Source organism: Saimiri boliviensis, chromosome 8, assembly GCF_048565385.1.
Source record: "Saimiri boliviensis isolate mSaiBol1 chromosome 8, mSaiBol1.pri, whole genome shotgun sequence".
NCBI classification, from domain to species: Eukaryota; Metazoa; Chordata; class Mammalia; order Primates; family Cebidae; genus Saimiri; species Saimiri boliviensis.
The window spans coordinates 71,827,150-71,850,731 of record NC_133456.1 but is presented as its reverse complement, the minus strand read 5'-3'; the positions used below and the strand labels follow the sequence as shown (position 1 = coordinate 71,850,731).

The 23,582-nt window shown below is 41.3% G+C and overlaps 1 protein-coding gene across 4 annotated transcripts in view; it reads left to right on the top strand.

The window, feature by feature from the left end:
- Positions 1 to 23,582, top strand: part of MCCC1 (methylcrotonyl-CoA carboxylase subunit 1) — a 78,472-nt gene that overhangs the window by 8,124 nt on the left and 46,766 nt on the right. For 3 of the 4 annotated variants that reach the window (XM_039478812.2, XM_074404598.1, XM_039478811.2), the window contains 4 exons: positions 3,907 to 4,002; positions 21,185 to 21,306; positions 22,308 to 22,455; positions 22,542 to 22,663. In XM_039478812.2, the coding sequence (XP_039334746.1) occupies positions 3,907 to 4,002; positions 21,185 to 21,306; positions 22,308 to 22,455; positions 22,542 to 22,663 (488 nt within the window). The remainder of the gene's footprint in view (positions 1 to 3,906; positions 4,003 to 21,184; positions 21,307 to 22,307; positions 22,456 to 22,541; positions 22,664 to 23,582) is intronic. The other variant, XM_074404599.1, reaches the window with a different exon arrangement.

Below are 23,582 nucleotides of genomic sequence, written 5' to 3'. Positions count from 1 at the left end.
AAAATTGAGCTTCCTACCACAGAATCTGCTGACTTAGTTATGTCTGCATCCATATTTTCCCATTGAAGGCCAGTGCTCTGGATCGCTTCTCTTTTTGTCTTTTTAAGAATTTTCCCAAAATAAGAGAGTAAATTTTAAATGTCTTACCATGAAAAATAACAGGTAAGTGAGATGATGGCTAGGTTAGTTAGCTTGATTCAATCATTACACATTGTATGCATGTGGCAAAACATCACATTGTACCCCATGAATGTATACAATTATGATTTGTCAGTTAACAATATTAATAAAACATAAAGCAAAATGAGGCTTTTTTTTTTTTTTTTGGGACGGAGTTTCGCTCTTGTTACCCAGGCTGGAGTGCAATGGCACACTCGGCTCACCGCAACCTCCGCCTCCTGGGTTCAAGCAATTCTCCTGTCTCAGCCTCCTGAGTAGCTGGGATTACAGGCACGTGCCACCATGCCCAGCTAATTTTTTGTATTTTTAGTAGAGATGGGGTTTCACCATGTTGACCAGGATGGTCTCGATCTCTCGACCTTGTGATCCACCTGCCTCGGCCTCCCAAAGTGCTGGGATTACAGGCTTGAGCCACCGCACCCGGCTAAAATGAGACATTTCTATGTCAAAAAAGAATCTTCATTTTTCAGTGATGTGTCTTTAACCACTCTCTACTAGACTAATAATGTCTATGTCCCTAAATTTAGTGGAGTTTCCAGGCCTGAGCTGACTTGACCTCCCAGTAGGATTTAGCACCCTAGTAAACTGCTCCCTTCTTTTAGAAATAAATTTGTCTTTGGCTTTCCCAACCTCTTGCCTTCTTGTCTTCTCTCAGTGTGCTTTCTCTGGACCCTACTCATCTACCAGATCCTTCTGTTGAAGTTCCTTGGGACTTGGTCCTTGACCCTCTTTTCTCAGGTGTTTACTCTTGTTCTAGCTCATTTCACATACTCCTATAGCTTTGAGAAAAACTCCCAAATTTCTGTTTCATGCCCAGACTTTCTTTTGAGCATGATACATCTATATCCAACAGCCCATTCAACTTCTCCACTCTGATATTGTCACAGGTACCAAACTAATGTGACTGAAATTGAACTCATGACCTTTCATCTGTACTGAACCTGCATTTCTTAACAGACCTCCCTAACCCTGCAGAGGACAACACCATTGCTAAGAAAAACAATAATGGCAGAGATCTAGAAGTCTCTGAACATTTTTCTCTCTCCTTTCCCACTCTAGATCCTTTTCCCTCTCATCTAGTAAATGACCAAGTACCATTAATTCTGTTTCCCAAACATTTCTATCCACTTCTTTCTACTCCCTCCCACCTGTAACTAAAAGTCACAATCACCTTCCTTCCTACCTACCTACTTTCCTACCTTCCTACCTTCCTTCCCTCCTTCCCTCCTTCCCTCCTTCCCTCCTTCCCTCCTTCCCTCCTTTGGATTATAGGCATGAGCCAGCATGCCTGGCCCCACTGTCACCTCTAGCTTGGCCAAGTGCTGCAGCCTTCTAAGTACCCTCTCTACCTCCACTCTTAACTATCCCCCATCCCCAGCCAACAATCTTTAAGTTATTTCTCTGTTTAAATGCTTTAATTTTCTTTCTTTCTTTTTTTTTTTTTTTTGAGGCAGAATCTTACTCTGTCACCAGGCTGGGATACAGTGGCGCCATCTCGGCTCACTGCAACCTCCCAGATTCGAGTGATTCCCCTGCCTCAGCCTCCTGAGTAGCTGGGACTACAGGCATGTGCCACCACACCCAACTAATTTTTTGTATTTTAGTAGAGACAGGGTTTCACCGTGTTGGCTAGGATGGTCTCAATCTCCTGACCTTGTGATTCACCCGCCTCGGCCTCCCAAAGTGCTGGGATTACAGGTGTGAGCCACTGCGCCTGGCCAAATGCTTTAAACTTTTATATGATCTACCAGCGTATCAGTAATTTAAAAAGTGGATAATATTAAGTGTTGATGAAGGTGGTCAGAAATCGGTATGTTGTTGGACACATATATTGGTAAAACCATTTCAAGGCTGATTAACCAGAAGCTATTAAACTTGCATATCCTTCAGCCTTGCCCACATCCAGTTTTCTGCCGTTATAACCTGCCCACATCCAGTTTTCTGCTGTTATAACCTAAGTGCGCATTAAGAGATACATGATTAAATGAACTGTGATACCTCCGTACTACGGAATGTTTTGCAAATGTTATACAAAATGAGGTGGGCCTGTGTACTAGCAAGAAAAAGAGCTTCCAAGACATACCGTTAATTTAAAAAGCAATTGCAGAAGTTAGCTATATAGTATGATCCTGTTTCTATAAAAACAAGAACGAAAACTGCATGTGTTGATGCAAATCTGTATGAATAGTTAGGAATGTGGATATGGAACAGTATGTTCCAAGTTGATTGTAGTGATGTTCTATCTGGAAGGTGATTGCAAAGGGGGAAGTACCGAAGGGCTACTCTGCATTTGTGTCATAATACATAATTCACGTTCTTTTGAATGAGAAAAGATCTGTGTTTTGTGGAGGTAAAAGGAAAAAACAGGCTGGGTGCAGTGGCTCATCCCTGTAATCCCAGGACTTTGAGAGGCTGAGGTGGGCAGATCACCTGAGGTCAGGAGTTCAGGACCAGCCTGGCCAGCATGGTGAAACCCTGTCTCTACTAAAAATACATAAATTAGCTGGGCATGGTGGCACATGCCTGTGGTCTCAGCTCCTGGGGGGGGGGAGGGGCGGGGCGGGGCAAGGCAGGAGAATTGCTTGAACCTGGGAGGCAGTGGTTGCAGTGAGCTGAGATTCCACCACCGCACTCCAGCCTGGGGCGACAGAGCAAGACTCATACCCCCGCCTCCCCCACAAAAATTAAAATGGTCTCTCTGTGTCCTCCCTTAGGAGAAAGCCCAAAGCTTGTAACCTCTCACAGACCCTTTGAAATCTGTGCCCAGCTTTCTGTCCAGCATCCTTTCTGGCCCCTGGACCCTTTGCTCTCTGTGTTCCAGCCACACAAGCCACCTTCAGTTGCTCAGATGGACCAGGTTTCTTCCCACCTTTATGTAGGTTGTTTCCTCCGCTCCATTCCTGTTCCCAACTCCACATTCTGATCTGTTTGCCAGGCAAAGTCTTGGTCATCCTTGAGGAGCCTCCCCTGACTTCCCTCCTGGGTGCTTCCCGACCACCTTCAGACCAGATCAGGCCTTCCTCCTGCAGCCTTTATGCCCTTGGTTTTCCCTTGATGACGTTCATCACAGTTGTCATTAAGTGTTTAATGTCTGTCTCTCTCCCTAGTCAGGGACATTTGTCTTATTCACTGTGGTACAGGCAACTCCCAACTGAAAGAGTGGCACATAGTAGGCCTTCAGTAAGTATTGGGATGAATGAACGATGTGCTTTATTTAGTCTACTTCAAGGGATGCTGTGATTATGTGAAAATTTTAAAGAATGTTATAAAATAATTCATTAATGTATGAAAGCATTATCATACTCTGATAATTATATACAGTTTAACCCACCTTGTAAGCTTTTTTTCTTCCTTTGTACATCTGTCACGTATTTTGTATTATTAAATATTAATTTTTGGCATTAAATACTTTTAAGGTTATGATTGTTTTAGGAATAATCTGACTAATCCCTGTTGCTTTCTGTCCTGAGACACCGTACTTTCACGCCAGTGTGTGGCTTACACATGAAAACCAAGTTCTGTTACTGTCTTCATGCAAAAGATTTTAAGACTGGCTTATTTTTATAACATAGACATACACTGATACTTCAGTTTGGGAATTCTTGCACTGTTCTTGAGGGGCTGGCATTTTTATTTACAATAATAAATTGACCCCACAGCAGTTCTGTATAGTGTCTGAGTATGTACTAGCCACGGTATTTTAAGCATGTGATATTTCTTAAACAGGCAGATGAAGCATATTTCATCGGCCCTGCCCCCTCCCAGCAGAGCTACCTTTCTATGGAGAAAATCATTCAAGTGGCGAAGACCTCTGCTGCACAGGTGAGGGTTGTGAAGAGATTCGCAATGCTAAGGGAATAATGTTTTATGCAATTGATGTAGAGCTACTTACAGAAATTTTCTAATTTTAGCCCTTCCCAAGATCTTTACATTTGATTATTGGATTATCATTGTAAACTAGGCATGTCCCATCTTATTTCTCAGCCAGTCTGCCTTTTTAACTGAATCCTGTGCACTTTAGATTTTTTGGAAAGTAGGTGGAAAGAGGGTCTAAATTCTAAGTTCAAATTAGGAAAGAATTCAGCTCTCTGTCCTCAAAACTACATGCTCAAGTCCTTTGGGAGAAATAGGTAGGTAGAGCTCTAAATTACCAGGTAAAATGTAAGCAAGCAACAAAGATTTTTCCATCCCAGCTTCCCAGTCTCCTTCTAGGGCCACGTAAGGAGCTTAAGGGAGACGGTTCAGGCAGATGGAATTGCCAGGACTCTGAGATGAAAACAAGGTTGCTGTTCAAGGGAGAAAAGTGCTCAGTGCAGCTGGAGCGAAGGCAGTGAGGGGCTGTGTCACTCAGGTATGGTCAGTAAAGCAAATTCCGTCTGACATTTCAGCAGAAGGAACTTAGTTTAGGAATTAGTTCCACCAGTGTGAGAGCACTGAAGCGAGGCGGGCTGTTGAAATTACCCCATAATAGTAACAGAAATTGACAACCACCCTTTGGGTTGGAGGAGAGACTGGCGGAGGGACCTTCTGCAGCTGTCGTCGGATCTGTGGAGGGGCCTCCCTGGCTGCAGGGGGCTTACTGAGGCGGGTTCTCGAGTTCCAAAAGAACCTGAAGACTGGAGCCAGCGGCCACTGCCCTGAGCAAGGAAAGGTTCCTCGCTCACGTTTCCCTACAGCGACCCCTACTGGCGAAACCTAACAGGAAGCCCACTGGCAAAGAGGCAGAGCCCCTTCACAAGGCACCAGCTGGAAGGTTGGGTTTGCAGCTGGGAGAACCAACAGACAGGAAGAAAGTGGTAGGAGACGATGGGGCAGAGGGAGGTAGAGGGAGGTAGGGCTAGCGTCATTTACAGCATTATAGGTCTTTGTTTTTTTGAAACAAGGTCTTTGCCGTGTTGCCCAGGCTGGAGCACAGTGGCACCATCATGGCTCACTGCAGCCTCCAACTCCCGGGCGCAGGTGATCCTCCCACCTCAGCCTCCCAAGTAGCTGGGACCACAGGTGCACACCACCACGCCTGGCTAATTTTTTATTTTTTGTAGAGATGGGGTTTCTCCATGTTGTCCAGGCTGGTCTTGAACTCCTGGGCTCAAGTGATCTGCCCACCTTAGCCTCCCAAAGTGAGAATGTTGCAGGTCTCCATAAGGAGTCTGTGTTTCATTCTAAGAGCCATTGGGAGATTTTTTTAAAGCTGAGGAGTAAAGCTATCTGCTTTACTTTTTAATGAAATCACTGTGGCTTCTGGGTGGGGAAATGCATGATGGGAGTGGGGCAAAGGTAGGGACAATAACAATGAAAGGCCGCAAAACAATTACGAGTAAATAGCCACAGGGTTGCCCGTCACCTTCACCTTCACCTGAATTCCTGCTCCTTAGAAATTTTCTTATCTCCTCTAGCACGTTGATCATTCAGCATTTGATTTCCTATTCTAGTCATGTTTATACTTAATTAGTGTTTTGTTTCCAAGTTTAGTATAGAGGTTGGCTCCTCCTTTGTGCTCTCCTAAGGGAAGAACTCACATCTTACACCGTTTTTTAGCATACCTCCTAGCAACCCAGTGAGCTTGTACACAGTCCTCAATTTGTTCCTGTTTTTTGAGACAGGGCCTCACTTACCCAGGCTGGAGCGCAGCAGTGAGGGTTCAAGCAACCCTCCTGCCTCAGCTTCCCAAGTAGCTAGAACTACAGGCTTGCATCAGCATGCCCAGCTGATTTTTAAAATTTTTGTAGAGATGGAGTCTCCCTATGTTGCCCAGGCTGGTCTCAAACTCCTGGCCTCAAGTGATCCTCCTACCTCAGCCTCCCAAACTATTGGGATTACAGGTGTAATCTCCTGCACCCAGCCAAGTCTTTAATTCAAGTTAGTGAGTATGTGTAGTTTTGTATTGATGTGTCCCCAAATCAGTGTTCTCTTCTTTAGAGTCAAAGTTCCTAAACTGAATAGGTATTAATTTATACAAACACGTATTTAAAATATGCTGTTTATAAAGCTTTTTTGGTTATAGCTTGAAGTAAAAGAACCCTAGGAACATAAGGAGATGATAATACATGGACATATATATATATATATATATATATATATATATATATATATATATCTCGACACATATATATATCACCTGTCCTTAGGAATTCAGGCACTTTAACATAAATAGCAGTTTTTGTGTTTATCATGTGCTTAAGCATAAATGCCATGGTATTACTACCTTCATCTTACGGGCATCAAATCTGATGCACACAAGGTGGCATGATGTTATTCCAAGTCATCTAAATCTTGCTACTCAAAGTGTGGTCCACAGACCAGCGCATTTGGCATTCTTCGTGAGCTCTTTAGAAATGCAGACTTTTGAGCTGGGCACAGTGGCTAACATCTGTAATCCCAGCTACTTGGAAGGCTGAGGCAGGAGGATTGCTTGGACCCAGGAGTTTGAGGCCAGCTTGTAGAAGATAGCAAGACTCCATCTCTAAATAAAAAACAATACAGCCTTTAAGACCTACCCTAGGCCGGGCGCGGTGGCTCAAGCCTGTAATCCCAGCACTTTGGGAGGCCGAGGCGGGTGGATCACGAGGTCAAGAGATCGAGACCATCCTGGTCAATATGGTGAAACCCCGTCTCTACTAAAAATACAAAAAAAAAATTAGCTGGGCATTGTGGCACGTGCCTGTAATCCCAGCTAATCAGGAGGCTGAGGCAGGAGAATTGCCTGAACCCAGGAGGCGGAGGTTGCGGTGAGCCGAGATCGCGCCATTGCACTCCAGCCTGGGTAACAAGAGCGAAACTCCGTCTCAAAAAAAAAAAAAAAAAAAAAGACCTACCCTAAACCCAGTATAATTTGCATTTTATGCAAAATTTGCATTTGTAGCAAGATCTCCTGGTGATTTGAAATCAAAACTTGTCTAATCATTGAAAGAGCAAGGATGAAACAGGTGTTCTGTCTCCCAGCCCCTTTCCCTGTTCACTGGACCAGGCTGAGCAGAACTTTCTTGTCCTGCATTTTGAAAAAAGGGAAGTTGTTGTTTAATTGGAAATGTTTATTAATTAAAAATTGCTACCCATAGGCCAGTGAGCGTCCTTTTTATTTTATTATTGCTTTCTCTTCTAAGCTGCCTCCTTCTCAAGAGTTGAAAATCCACCGTCTTTTTAATGACCATTTTTTGGAGACCATTTTTTAGTTTAAATAACAACTCTTTAGCAAATGTGTCATATGCTAATTCCAGGAACTTTATCAAGCTTGTACCTGTTTAAAATAGTGTCATTTAGGTACAACAATAGCACAAACGATGAGAAAGGAATACTGTTTATTTTGAAGTATATTTCAAAGAATGTTTGAAAATAATAAAATATTTTTAGACAGTTTTTTTTTTTTTTTTTTTTTTTTTTTGAGACAGAGTTTCGCTCTTGTTACCCAGGCTGGAGTGCAATGGCGCGATCTCAGCTCACTGCAACCTCCGCCTCCTGGGTTCAGGCAATTCTCCTGCCTCAGCCTCCTGAGTAGCTGGGATTATAGGCACGCGCCGCCATGCCCAGCTAATTTTTTGTATTTTTAGTAGAGACCGGGTTTCACCGTGTTGACCCGGTTGGTCTCGATCTCTCGACCTTGTGATCCACCCGCGTTGGCCTCCCAAAGTGCTGGAATTACAGGCTTGAGCCACCGCGCCCAGCCTAGACAGTATTTTTAAAAGAATAAAATATTTTCAAAAACTTCATTTTGCCTGGATATTCAAGATTCGAGGTGGCTTAGAAAAATGAGTGGTGAGAACAAAGGATAAAAGAGCAAAAGTCAAGTAACAAGAGTGAATAATGTTGGATTAAATCAGAAAATTTAGCCTAAGTAAAGCTATTAGCTCTTTGCGGCAGTCCTGATCAGAAAGGAAATTTGGTGGGTTATAATTTACAAAGTTCTCTCTAATAAAAAGATACTTGCCAATTAGGAGAGCAAACCTTGCTTTAATGTTGACTTTAAAGAAAAGTATTGGCCGTCTAATAAAGGACATTGAATAACACTTGTATGATGATTTGAAAGAAGTTTTCTAAAACTCTAGAATTGTTCTTAATATGGCCATTTTAACATAAGCACTTTTAAAGTAAAAGTAAAATTGACAAGTGAGCTAAATTTCTGGTGATGCCTGGTGATGTGCCTCTATTGAGAAACTCGAGAAGATGTAAATATTTTTTAGGCTAGCTTTTTTTTTTTTTTTTTTTTAAGGACGATGTCTCACTCTGTCTCCCAGGCTGGTGTGCAGTGGTATGATCATGGCTCACTGCAGCCTTGAACTCCTGGGCTGAAGTGATCCTGCCACCTCAGCCTCCCAGGTAGCTGTGATGGGACCATAGGTGTGCGTCACTATGCCCAGCTAATTGTTTGTTTGTTTTTGAAACAAAGTCTCACTATGTTGCCCAGGCTGGTTTCAAACTCCTGGGCTTAAGTGATCCTTCCCTCTTGGCTTGCCAGCATGTTGGGGTTACAGATGTAAGCCAAGGCTCTGGCCACACTAGTTCTCTCGACTGCCAGTTGTCTTCCGTCTTCTGTGGTTGGGGGAGAGGTTGTAGTTAACCCTGTGTGCAGATGAGAACCACCTGAGCTTTTCATGAGACTGTTGCAGTGCTTTGGAGAAGAGGCCTGTAGTAACTGGAAAGGAGCATAAAGAGGTCTGTGGAACGCTAGTGATGTTCTGATTCTTGAGCTGAGCACTGGCTGCACAGGCGTATTCAGTTTAAAAAACAATGGACATAAGGGCTGTACACTTCAGAAAAATGCCCTTTTCTATGTGTGCATTATGCTTTAGTCCCCTCAGTTATCTGAAGTGCTCCTGAGCATGACTGTTTTGTAAAAGTGCTCCGTTTTTTTTTCATGTGCTACCAAGAGTTAGGAACTTTATTACAGGTACTTAAAAATCACTGACAAGTAACTTAAATGCACATAGCAAGTCATTTACTAAATACAGGTACTCTGTAGTTGACCAAAAGGAAACCCATATGTTTTAAGTATCACAGATGAAGGTAGAAAATTCTTGATGTCAGGTCCCAGCGTCCGGATCCAGCCCATGCTGATGTCCAGTGGGAGTGGGCGGATGAGCAGAAAACACTTGGGGGCATAGGCAGCTGAATATGATTCTGTTAATCAGCAGCTCTTACTAGCAACTTACTTATACTAGCTCTCTCACACTGTGCACCTTTATCTGAGCTGTCTGCTCTGGCTCTGTGGCTTCTGCCACCCACATACCTGTAGCCACACGGCTGGCTCTCCCTTGCCTTCAGGGTCAGCAGCTTAACTCTTTCCCTCTCTGGGCATGAGCAAGCCGAGCTGTGTCCTGGCTCCCACCTGTCTGGCTACAAGATGGACAGCTTTGGCTCTTTCTCTCTGGATGCCAGTGCTGCCACCATGTCAAGCCATGTTGACCCAAGCTGAGCCCCAAGAGCCCCTGTACAGTGTTAGCAGAGCAGTTACACCTTTTGCAGAGAATAGTGGCGTAGAGCCAAGTATGAGCTTACACAAACAGGTTTTATAACAAGTGGAGCGTGTGCCTGTGCCCTTAACTTGCTGAGTCATGCAGGCCTGATGTCCGCGTCAGCCTATTTCTTGACCAGAGCACATTTGTACCTTAAACTTGGTAATAAGAATTTAAAGACTGACTTGTCTCCTTCACTGTGAAAAAGGCACTTCTCATGTTTGCTTGAAGGCAGAGCCAGTTTTTGTCTGCTTGAGGGTAGAACCAGCAACAACTTTGCTTGTGCTTTTGAATAAGTTACAGAGCAAAGTGAACACAAACTAAAAGGTTGGAAGAAATTATTTTGGCAGAGATTTAAGGAGGAAAAAGGATATTAGTTTTCTGTGTTTACTAATAAAGGCATGTTAGTACTGTAAATTGAAAAATATCAACAGTTTTGCAATCCTGTGACCCACGAGGGTGAAGTGGCAACTCAATACATGCCTGAAGCAAGGGAGCCCACTGCTAATAGTGGTGCTCTTCTTTTCCATTTAAACCCATTCAGATGCTCAAGAACATCATGATTTGAGTATATTAAATTGTTCTTCCTAAGAGAAAGTAGTTAAACTTCCTAAGGTTGTTCTCAGAGTGACTGAATTTTATTTTCCCAAGGTGATAGCTCCTTTTGATTTTACTTATTGTTACGGTTTCACTGTGTCCCCACCCAAATCTCATCTTGAATTGTAACTCCCACAATTCCCACGTGTCATGGGAGGAACCCGGCAGGAGGATTGAATTATGGGGGCAGGTCTTTCCTGCGCTGTTCTTGTGATTGTGAATGAGTTTCATGAGGTCTGGTGGTTTTAGAAATGGCAGTTTCCTTGCACAAGCTCTCTCGTTGCCTGCCGCCATCCATGTAGGTTGTGACTTGCTCCTCCTTGGCTTCCACCATGATTGTGAGTTCTCCCCAGCCACATGGAACTGTTAAGTCCAATAAACCTCTTTCTTTCATAAATTGCCCAGTCTCGAGTATGTCTTTATCAGCAGCATAAAAACAGACTAATGCAGAAAATTGGTTCCAGTAGAGTGGGGCACTGCTGAAAAGATACTTAAAAGTGTGGACATTACTTTGGAACTGGGTAACAGACAGAGGTTGGAACAGTTTGGAGGGCTCAGAAGACAGGAAAATGTGGGAAAGTTTGGAACTTCCTAGAGACTTGTTGAATGGCTTTGCCCAAAATGCTGGTAGCAATGTGGACAGTAAAGTCCAGGCTGAGGTCTCAGATGGAGATGAGGAACTTGTTGGAAACTGGAGCAAAGGTGACTCTTGTTATGTTTTAGTAAAGAGACTGGTGGCATTTTGTCCCTGCCCTGGAGATATGTGGGAGTTCAGACTTGAGGCAGATGATTTAAGGTATCTGGCGGAAGAAATTTCCAAGCAACAAAGCATTCAGAAGATGAATTGGGTGCTATTAAAGGCATCCAGTTTTATAAGGGAAGCAGAGGATAAAAGTTCAAAAAATTTGCCACCTGACAATGTGATAGAAAAGAAAATCCCATTTTCTGAGGAGAAATTCGTAAGAAACAAGGAGCCAAATGCTAATCCTTAAGACAATGGGGGAAAATGTCTCCAGGGCATGTCAAAGGTCTTCATGGCAGCTTCTCCCATCACAGCCCCAGAGGCCCAGGAGGGAAAAACTGGTTGCATGGGCCAGGCCGGGATCCCCATGCTGTGTGCAGTCCAGGGATTTGGTGCCCTGAGTCTCAGCCACTCCATCCATGCCTAAAAGGTGCCAAGGTACTGCTTGGGCTGTTGCTTCAGAGAGTGGAAGCCCCAAGCCTCGGCAGCTTCCACAGGGTATGGAGCTTAGGGATGCACAGAAGTCAAGAATTGAGGTGTGGGAATCTCACCTAGATTGCAGAGGATGTATGGAAATGCCTGGATGTCCAGGCAAAAATTTGCTGCAGGGGCGGGACCCTTATGAGAAACCTCTACTAGGGCAATGCAGAAGGGAAATGTGGGGTCAGAGCCACCACACAGCGTTCCTACTGGGGAACTGCCTAGTGGAGCTGTGAGAGGGCCACTGTCCTCCAAATCCCAGAATGGTAGATCCCCTGATAGCTTGCATCGTGTACTTGGAAAAGCCACACTCAACACCAACTTGTGAAAGCAGTCAGGAGGGAGGCTGTACCCTGCAAAGCCACAGGGGTGGAGCTGCCCAAGACCATGGGAACCCACCTTTTGCATCAGCATGACCCAGATACAAGACCTGGAATCAAAGGAGATCATTTTGGAGCTTTCAGATTTGACTGCCCTGCTGGATTTAAGACTTGCATGGGGCCTGTAGCCCTTTTGTTTTGGCCAGTTTCTCCCATTTGGAATGGCTATATTTACTCAGTGCCTATACCCTCATTGTATCTAGGAAGGAACTAGCTTGATTTTGATTTTACAGGCTCATAGGCAGAAGGGACTTGCCTTGTCTCAGATGAGACCTTGGACTGTGGACTTTTGAGTTAATGCTGAAATGAGTTAAGACTTTGGGGGACTGTATGGAAGGCATGATTGGTTTTGAAATGTGAGGAAATGAGGTTTGGGAGGGACCAGCTGCAGAATGATATGGTTTGGCTCTGTGTGCCATGCAGATCTCATCTTCAGTTGTAACTCTCTCTCCGTTCCCGCATATCATGGGAGGAACCCAGTGGGAGATGATGTAATTATGGGGACAGGTCTTTCCTGCACTGTTCTCGTGATAGTGAGTGAGTCTCATGAGATCCGATGGTTTTAAAAATGGAAGTTTTTCTGCGCAAGCTTTCTCTTTGCCTGCCACCATTCATGTAAGACGTGAATTGCTCCTCTCTGGCTTCTGACATGATTGTGAGGCCTCCTCAGCCATGGGGAACTGTGAATCCAATAAACCTTTCTTTTGTAAATTGCCCAGTCTCAGCTATGTCTTTATCACCAGCATGAAAACAGACTAATACAGTTATGAAAGGAGAACATTTATCTAGTACACCAAAAAGTTACATTGAATTCAGTATCTGTTTTTTTAATCAATTTTTTTCTTTCTTTTTTTTCTCCATTTTTAAATTTTTTTTTAAAATTTATTTAACTTTAGATGCATACTGTATCTGGCATTTCTCCGCATGTTATCCCTTCCCACCCCACCTCCCCACCCCCTGCTGTCTCTCCCCACTCCCCGCCAACTGCCCCCAGTGTGTGATGCTCCTCTCCGAGTCCATGTGTTCTCATTGTTTAACACCCACCTGTAAGTGAGAACATGCGGTGTGTGGCCTTCTGTTCTTGTGTCAGTTTGCTGAGAATGATGGTTTCCAGATTCATTCAAGTCCCTAAAAAGGACACAAACTCGTTTTTTATGGCTGCATAGTATTCCATGGTGTATATGTACCACATTTTCTTTGTCCAGTCTATCATTGATGGGCATTTGGGTTGGTTCCAGGTGTTTGCTATTGTACACAGGGCTGCAATGAACATATGTGTGCATGTGTCTTTATAGTAGAACAATTTATAGTTCTTTGGGTATATGCCCAGTAATGAGATTGCTGGGTCAAATGGAATTTCTATTTCTAGGTCCTTGAGGAATCACCACACTGTCTTCCACAGTGGCTGAACTAATTTACACTCCCACCAACTATGTAAGAGTGTTCCTATTTCTCCACATCCTCTCCAGCATCTGTTGTCTCCAGATTTTTTAATGATCGCCATTCTAACTGGCGTGAGATGATATCTCAATTGGTTTTGATTTGCACTTTTCTAATGACCAGTGATGATGAGCATTTTTTAATATGTTTGTTGGCCTCATATATGTCTTCTTTTGAAAAGTGTCTGTTCATATCCTTTGCCCACTTTTAAATGGGGTTGTTTGTTTGTTTTTCTTGTATATCTGTTTTAGTTCTTTGTAAATTCTGGTTATTAGCCCTTTGTCAGATGGGTAGATTGCAAAAATTTTTTCCCATTCTGTTGATTGCCAATTCGCTCTAATGATCATTTTGCTGTACAGAAGCTCTAAATTTTAATTAGATCCCAATTGTCCATCTTGGCTTTTATTGCCATTGCTTTGGTGTTTTAGTCATGAAGCCCTTGCCTATGCCAGTGTCCTGGATGGTTTTGCCTATGTTTTCTTCTAGTGTTTTTATGGTGTTTTATGTTTAAATCTTTAATCCATCTGGAGTTCATTTTAGTGTAAGGTAACAGGGGTCCAGTTTCTGCTTTCTGTACATTACTAGCCAGTTTTCCCAACACCATTTATTAAGCATGGAGTCCTTTCTCCATTGCTTGTTTTTGCCGAGTTTGTCAAAGATCAGATGGCTGAAGATGTGTGGTGTTTCTTCTGGGGCCTCTGTTCTGTTCCATGGGTCTATGTCTCTGTTTTGGTACTAGTATCATGCTGTATTGATTACTGTAGCCTTGTAGTATAGTTTGAAGTCCATCAGTGTGTTGTCTCTGGCTTTGTTCGTTTTCCTTAGGATTGTCTTGGCTATGCAGGCACTCTTGTGATTCCATATGAAGTTTAAAGTGGCTTTTTCCAGTTCTTTGAAGAAGGTCATTGGTAGCTTGATGGAGATAGCATTGAATCTATAGATTACTTTAGGCAGTATGGCCATTTTCACAATATTAATTCCTCCTAACCATGAGCATGGAATGTTTTTCCATCTGTTTGCGTCCTCTCTTACTTCATTGAGCAGTGGTTTGTAGTTCTCCTTGAAGAGGTCCTTTACATCCTTTGTTAGTTGTATTCCTAGATATTTTATTCTCTTTGTAGCAATTGTAAATGGTAGTTCACTCTTGATTTGGCTCTCTGTTTGTCTGTTATTGGTGTATAGGAATGCTTGTGATTTCTGCAGATTGATTTTGTATTCTGAGACATTGCTGAAGTTGCTTATCAGTTTGAGAAGATTTTGGGCCGATACTGAATTCAGTATCTGTTAGAAAGAAGGGAGACTAGTAACAGACGCTCGAAATGAAATTAAGGAAACAGTTACATTCACAATAGCAATCAAATACTTAGGAATAAAGTTAGCAAAAGCAGTTCAAGACGTATTTACTGAAAACTATAAAACATTGCTGCGAGAAATAAACATATTTCATCAGAACACTCAATATTGTTAAGGTGGCATTATATATTTAATGCAGTCTTTATCAGAATCCCAGCAGGCGCTTTAAAAAAAAAATGACAAGCTAAATCTAAAATAGCCAAAGAGCCTAATATATAGCTAAAACAGTTTTCAGAAAGCTTAGCTAATTTGTAGGGTTTAGACTCTGTTTCAGAAGTCATTATGCCAGGTGCGGTGGCTCACTCCTATAATCTCAGCACTTTGGGAGGCCGAGGTGAGTGGATCACTTGAGGTCAGAAGTTTGAGACCAGTCTGGCCAATGTGGTGAAACCTCATCTCTGAAAAATACAAAAATTAGCCAGACATGGTGGCAGGCACCTGTGATCCCAGCTACTTGGGAGACTGAGGCAGGAAAATTGCTGGAACCCAGGAGTCAGAGGTTCCAGGGAGCCAAGATTATGTCATTGCAATCCTGTCTGGGTGACAGAGCAAGACTCCATCTCAAAACAAAACAAACAGACAAAAAAATTAAAAAGCTACAATAACCAAAACAGTGTGGTATTGGTATAACTATAAAAACATAGATCGGTAGAACATGATAGAAAATCCAAAAATTGGCCAGGTGTGGTGGCTCACACCTGTAATCTCAGCACTTTGGGAGGCTGAGGTGGGCAGATCATGAAGTCAGGAGGTCAAGACCATCCTGGCTAATACAGTGAAACCCCATCTCTACTAAAAAAAAATTAGCCAGGCATGGTGACACATGCGTGTCATCCCAGCTACTCAGGAGGCTGAGGCAGGAGAATCTCTTGAATCCAGGAGGCAGAGGTTCCAGTGAGCTGAGATTGCGCCACTGTACTGCAGCAGGGGTGACAGAGTGAGACTCTGTCTCGAAAAAATGGAAAAGAAAATCCAGATATAAACTCACACATATGTAGTCAGTTGATTTTGAATAAAAATGCTGAAGTATTTCAATAAAGGAAAGGAGGATTTTTTTTTTAAATGGTGCTGGAGTAATTTGATATCTCTGTAAAAAGATGAACCTAAATTCCAGATCTTAGACTCTTAACTCATGCCTTAAACAAAATAATAAATTTACAGTATATTATAGACCTAAACGTAAGAGTTAAAACTATAAAACTTTTTTTTTTTTTAAGACAGTGTTTCACCATGGTGGTCAGGTTGGTCTTGAACTCCAGACCCAGGTGATCTGCCCGCCTTGGCCTCCAAAGTGCTTGGATTTCATATAAAACTTCTAAAAGAAAATATAGGAGAAAATCTTTGAGACCTTGGGTTAGGCAAATATTTCTCAGACACAATACTGTAAGAAAGGTTTATGAAAGAAAAAAATGATAAATGGACTTCAAAGCTTGAAATTATTGTTAAGAAACTCAATTTTTAAAAAATGAGCAAAATATTTGAATAGATCCTTCACTAAAGAAGGTACACAAATGACCAGAAAGCCCATTAAAAGATGTTCAACATACAAGCTGTTAGGGAACTACAAATCAAAACTTCATTGAGATACCACTTCATTAGGGTACTATAATCAAAAAGCGATGATAACAAGTATTGGTGAGGACTTAGAGAAATTGGAACCCTTCTGCATTACTGGTGAGAAGGTAAACTGGAACAGCCACTTTGGAAAACAGTTTTGCAATTTCTCGAAAGATTAAACATAGATTTACTTTATGAACTAGTACCTCCACTTCTTCAGTATATACCACAAAGAAATGAAAACACATCCACACAGAAATTTATATCTGAATGTTTATAGCAGTATTATTTATAGTAGCCAAAAAAGTGGAAACAGCACAAATGTCTATCAACTGATGAATGGATAAATAAAATGCAGTGTAGCCATACAGTGGAGTATTATTTTGCCATCAAAAAAGAACGAAGTACTGATTTGTGTCAAAAAAAAATGGATGAACCTTGAAACCATCACATTCAGTGACAGAGCCAGTCACTAAAGACTGCAGGTATTATATGATTTCATTTATATGAAATGTTCATATAGGTACATCTATAGAGACAGAAAGTAGATTCACAGTTGCGTAGGGCTGGGGGTGTTTGGGGAATGGGAAATGGCTGCTAATAGGCACAGGACTTCTTTTTTGGGATGTTAAAAACTTAAATTATTAGATGTTAGTGTTTTATAGTGAGATTGTGCAACTCCAAGTATACTAAAACTCATTGGATTGGTTGGCTGAGTTTTAGGGTATGTGAGTTCTATCTCAACAACTGTGTTTAAAAAGTGCAGTAACACTATGCACCTGCTAGTTTGGCTAAAATTAAAAAACTGACCTTACAGCATGGGCAGGGATTTGGAAACACTTGAAAGCATCGTACAGTACTAGTGGAAATGCAAAGTAAAATCATCCCTGTAGAAAAACTGTTTGGCTGTTGCTTGAAAAGTTAAATGTATTCTTAACTTAATAGGGCAAAACAATTGCACTCCTAGGTATTTACCCAAGAGAAATGAAAAATACGTTCACACAGACCTATCTGTGAACATTTATAACACCGTTATTCATAATAACCACAAACTGGAAAACAATTCAAATGAATGGGTAAACAAAATGTGGTATATCCATAACACGAAATCCATATTATAAAAATAAATGAGCCACTGACGCACTCAACAACATGAATAAACCTTGAAAAATTATGTGAAGTTAAAGAAGCAGACAATGCTATATGATTCTATTTGTATGGATTTTTTAAAAGGCAAAACTATAGACACAAAAAAACGCATCAGTTGTTGCTTGGGTCTGGGAACAGATTGCATATGAGCACATGGAAACTTCGTCAAGTGATGCCAGTGTTCTAAAACTAGATTTTAGTAAATCTATACAGTTGTGTAACTAATACTACATTCATCAAACTATAAATAGATGAATGCTATGTATTATGAATCATATCTCAAAAGAAAACCCAAACCAGGGAGGACTAGGACATAGGTCTGTTTCATTTGCCTAGTATAAACGTTTTACCGTTACATATAAATACTCAAATTGTGGGAGAAAATATTTGCACATTTTGTGTCTGACAAAAGTCTAATATCCAGCATCTATAAGGGACTTAAACAGATGTACAAGAGAAAAACAATGCCATTAAAAAGTGGGCAAAGGGCATAAACAGACACTTCTCAAAAGAAGACATACTTGTGACCAACAAACATGAAAAAGAACTCAGTATCACTGGTCATTAGAGAAGTGCAAATCAAAACCACAGTGAGATACCATCTCACTCTAGTCAAAGTGGCTATTACTAAGAAGACAAAAAATAAATAAATAACAGATGCCAGGAGGCTGCGGAGAAAAGGGAACACTTACACACTGTTGATGGGAGTGTAAATTAGTTCAACCATTGTGGGAAGCAGCAGGATGATTTGCTCAAAGAGCAAAAAGCGAAACTGCCGTCCGACCCAGCAATCCCATTATTGGTTGTATACCCAGAGGAATATAAATCATTCTGTCATAAAGACACATGTGTACGCATGTTGTTTGCAGCACTATTCACAATAGCAAAGACATAGAATCAGCCTAAATGCCCATCAGTGACAGATTGGATAAAGAAAAGGTGGTATATGTACACCACGGAATACTATGCAGCCATAATAAAGAATGGTATCATACGTTTCTGGGAACATGAATGGAGCTGGAGGCCATTATCCTTAGCAAATTAACACAGGAACAGAAAACCAAATACTGCATGTTCTCACTTAGAAGTGGGAGCTGAATGATAGGAACTTAAAAACGCAAAGAAGAATAAAAGACACTGGGCTCTACTTGAGTGGGGAAGGTAGGAGGGAGAGGAGCAGAAAAGATAACTATTAAGTACTGGGCTTAGTACCTGGGAGATGAAATAATCTGTACGACAAACCTCTGTGACATTTATTCACCTGTGTAATCTTCATATGCACTCCGAAACCTAAAATAAAAGTTATGAAATAAAATTGAACCTTGGTTTAAAATAAACTCCCAACTGGCTGTAAAATGTGACTATTGAGCATTTTTATCGTATCTGGCATTTTACTGTTTCCTGTCACTAGGATGTGGGTTTTTCTATATGTGTGAGTTTCCCAGACATCTGAGACTTACCCCTTTAGTGTTGAAATGTTCTTTGAATGTAACTGTTTTGAAATAGGGTTGGCTAAGCTTTTGTTTTTTACATTGTTTTGGTCATAATTATAATACTCATTATTTTAGAAGAACAAATCCCCTCAGAGCTCCTGATGTTGGAGAGAGAGTGGCTTCATCACTCATGAAATCATCCAAGCCCACTCTGTCTTTTGCTTTTTTCTGTTTCTTCCCTTTTTGCTGTCGGTGTGTTCACTCTTAGAAATCTTGCTCTGCTCCAGTTACTGAGTTTCCTCTTCTGTGGGCTAAAATACCAGTAAGTATGTTTGTTAAAATTCTGAGTAAATTAGAAGTAGCTAGGCTGTAGTCAGAGGAATGCCTTTTTCACTAATAGTACACGTACGGTAGTCCCCCTTTATCCACGGTTTTGCTTTGAGTGGTTTCAGTTACCTGCGGTCTACTACGGTTTGGAAATATTAAATAGAAAATTCCAGAAATTGTTACGTTCTAAATTGCACACCATTCTGAGTAGCATGATGTGAGGTCCCACAAAGTCTGCTTTGTCCCTGCCAGGATGTGAATCATCCCTCTGTCCAGAGTCTCTATGCCCTCTATGCTCCCCAACTGTTAGTCACTCAGGAGCCATCCAGGTCATCAAATCGACTCACAGTACTGCCATGCTTGTGTTCAAGTCACCCTTATTTTATTTAAATAACGGCCCCAACGTGCACGAGTAATGATGGCGGCAATTCACTTATGCCAAAGAGAAGCCATAAAATGCTTCTTTTAAGTGAAAAGGTGAAAATTCTCAAGGAAAGAAAAATGCATATGCTGAGCTTTCTTGGTTCTTAGTAAAAACCAAGTTTCTATCTGTGAAATTGTGAAGAAGGAAAAACAAGTTCAATGCTATTTTCCTGTTGCGCCTCAAGCTGCAAAAGTTATGGCCACAGTGTGTGGTATAGGTGCTTAGTTAAGATGGGAAAGGCATTACGTTTGTGGTTGGAAGACATGAACAGAAGTGTGGTCCAATTGTTATCAGTCCAGTTATGTAGTAGTCATAGTTTCAGGCACCCACTAGGAATCTTGGAATATATACCCCCTGGATAAGGGGGCACTCCTGTAGACTTGAATATATGACTTTGATTTGCTTCTTAGCTTTTTTTCTGGAAAGATGACCTTGGTAGATAGTGACCTGAAGATAAATGAGGTATGGAGCCAGTGTTCTCTTTTCAGCTTCTGGATGCCACAGTTTCAATTCTAGGCCAGTTTTATGCAGAGACAATAGACAAATTCCCCTTACCACGCTGAAGCCCTTTACTTTTTTTTTTTTTTTTTTTTTTTTTTTTTGAGATGGAGTTTCGCTCTTGTTACCCAGGCTGGAGTGCAATGGCGCGATCTCGGCTCACCGCAACCTCCGCCTCCTGGGTTCAGGCAATTCTCCTGCCTCAGCCTCCTGAGTAGCTGGGATTACAGGCATGCGCCACCATGCCCAGCTAATTTTTTGTATTTTTAGTAGAGACGGGGTTTCACCATGTTGACCAGGTTGATCTCGATCTCTCGACCTCGTGATCCACCCACCTCGGCCTCCCAAAGTGCTGGGATTACAGGCTTGAGCCACCGCGCCCGGCCCAGCCCTTTACTTTTTGATGTTCTACCCTAATTGCAATATTGTTTTGAATTTAAATACAGAAACTTCTGTCCCATATGATCCAGCAGTTCCACTTTTGGTATACAGCTGAAAGAATTTAAAGCAGAGACTCAAATAGATACTTGTATATCAGTGTTCATAGCAGCAATATTCACAGAGTATAGAAATAGCACCTATGTCCATGAAGAGATGAATGGATGAACACAATGTATGCAAACTAGATGTTATTCAACCTTAAAAACAAACGGAATTCTGATGCGTGCTACATGAATGAACCTTGAAAACTTTATGCTAGGTGAAATAAGCCAAACTCAGACAAATTAGACAATTCCATGTATTTGAGGTCCTTTGGCTAAGCAGATTCATAAACACAGAAAGTAAAATGCTGGTTACCCGGGACTAAGGAAAAGGAGGGAACAGAGAATTACGTTTGGAGGTTAACACATCCTGAAGGTGGATGGTGGTGACAGTTGCTCATCCCTGAGTGTCCTTAATGCCACTGAGTTACATACTTAAAAGTGACTAAAATGGCAAATGTTTTGTTATGTATATATTTTCTCAATAAAAAGAACTCCAGATTCGTCTGGTTTTGGTAAGGCTTCAGAGCTCTCCTCTGAATGTTTCAGATGTTTCTTTGGAAACAGATTTTGATAGAGACTATACTATTAGCAGTGTAGGGAGAGGCCTCTGAGGAAGACAGCTTCACCCGCACCAAGGTGTTGCCAGCTGAGTACTAATGAGTAAGTTTTCATTTTATTTCTCATTTCTAGGCTATCCATCCAGGATATGGCTTTCTTTCAGAAAACATGGAATTTGCTGAACTTTGTAAGGAAGAAGGAATTATTTTTATAGGTCCTCCGTCATCTGCAATTAGAGACATGGGTATAAAGAGGTATGAGTTTATATCTTTTAAAATATAACTGAATCAAGGTCATTTGAAATAGTTTGGGCCAGGCATGATGGCTATGCCTGTAATACCAGTGTTTTGGGAGACTGAGGCAGGAGGATAGCTTGAGGCCAGGAATTCAAGACCAGCCTGGGCAACTTATTAAGACTCTGTCTCTAAAAAATATATATTTTTTAAAATTCAACTAGGCCTTGGCACAGTGGCTCACACCTATAATCCCAGCACTTTGGGAGGCCAAAGCGGGAAGATCACTTGAGTCCAGAAGTTCAAAACCAGACTGGGCAACATAGGGAAACCCTGTTTCTACAAAATGTTTTTAAAATTCCAGGCATGGTGTCATGCCTGTGGTCCCAGCATCTTGGGAGGCTGAGGTGGGAGGATTGCTTGAGCCCAGGAAATCAAGGCTGCAATGAGCTATGATCACACCATCATACTTTGGGCAACAGAGTAAGACCCCATCTCAAAAAATAAATTCAGCTGGATATGGTGACACACACTTGTAGTCCCAGCTGCTTAGGAGGCGGAAGCAGAAGGATCACCTGAGCTCAGGAGTTGAAGGCTGCAGTGAGGTATAATTGTACCGCTGCACTCTGGCATGGGCAACACTGAGACCCTGTCTCTTGAAAAAAAAAAAAAAAAAAAAAAAAGTTTGTTTTACCTGTAATAGATATTTTGATTCTACCCTTCTGTTGTCATAGGCATAAGTTATTTATCTCTGACATAGGGAAATTTCATTGAGTTACAGAAAATATTTAATGTTTCTAATCAATATGTTAGTATTTGGGGATTAAAAATAAGGTGAGATGAGCTACCACATGAAATGAGGAAAACTAATAGACCATAAATTTGTATTATTTTGTTGTCTAAGACTCAATGTTTTCTTTAAAGAGTTCCATTGTGATTTATAGGCTGGGCTATCTGTATGTTTCTCTTGAATGAAATAATTGATAGAATTGGCACATGTTGTTTTCTTTCCCACTCTAAAGCACATCCAAATCCATAATGGCTGCTGCTGGAGTACCTGTTGTGGAGGGTTATCATGGTGAGGACCAGTCAGACCAGTGCCTGAAGGAACATGCTGGGAGAATTGGCTATCCTGTCATGATTAAAGCCGTCCGGGGTGGAGGAGGAAAAGTAAGGTTGTGCGTGCTTGTGTTTGCCATTTCAGGCTCATCTTCTTTGTTTTATTTATGTGGTAGTCATAATCTTTTCTCTCTTAGGGAATGAGGATCGTTAGATCGGAACAAGAATTTCAAGAACAGCTAGAATCCGCACGAAGAGAAGCGAAGAAGTCTTTCAGTGACGATGCTGTGCTGATCGAGAAGTTTGTAGACACACCGAGGTGGGTTGATTTTTTTTTTTTTTCTGACTCAGATTTTTAAAATTAAATTGGAAAAATAATGCACGCACATTCTATAAAATATAAAACTGTAGCAGTATGTAAGTATATTATTCTAAGTTTAGTTTCCCAGTTCTATCCTGTGTTGTAACCACTGATTGCAGGATGGCGTGAATTCTTCCAGGCGTTTTCTATGTGAATAGAAACCTAGATACATAGACATACAGCAAACAAAATACATACCTAAGAACAGTGAATAGAACCTCACACACTAATATTACATCACAGACCTCTCCATGTCAGTAAATATTGATCAGCCTCATGCTTTTTGTTGGTGACCTAGTGGTTCCAAGATCTTGATATACCATTAATTCATTCAGTATGTTTCTTGTTGATGACATTTAGGGTTTTTTTCTATATTAGCAAATTATTGTAATAAATTCAGTTATATTTATAGAACTCTGAATGTTAGTTGATAGGCTCAGGAAATGGAATTAATTTCCTAAATTGAATTATAAGTGATTTACTAATAATAATAGCAGCTAACACTTATATTACACTTATCATTTGCCATATTTTAAGAATTTTACACATGCTAAATAATCTTGCTGTTCTTCTAATTTGAATGTAATTCTTACAACAATCTCATTAGGTAAGTACTATTTTCATTTTACAGGTGAAGACACTAAGCAATAGAGTGGTCTTGTTATGTTAGTTGTCTGAGGTCTCTCAGCTGTTAAGTAGTAAAGTTGAGATTTGAACCCAGGCATTTTGACTCCAGAGTTCGTATCTAAGCCACTACACTAAGCTTCTCTGGGTACCACTGTAGGAAATGCAATGTGAATCCCTATTTTTTTTTCTGGAATGCTATTTTCATGTTTGTTGTTTAAAATAAGATGCTGATTATAAAGTTTCTCATTTC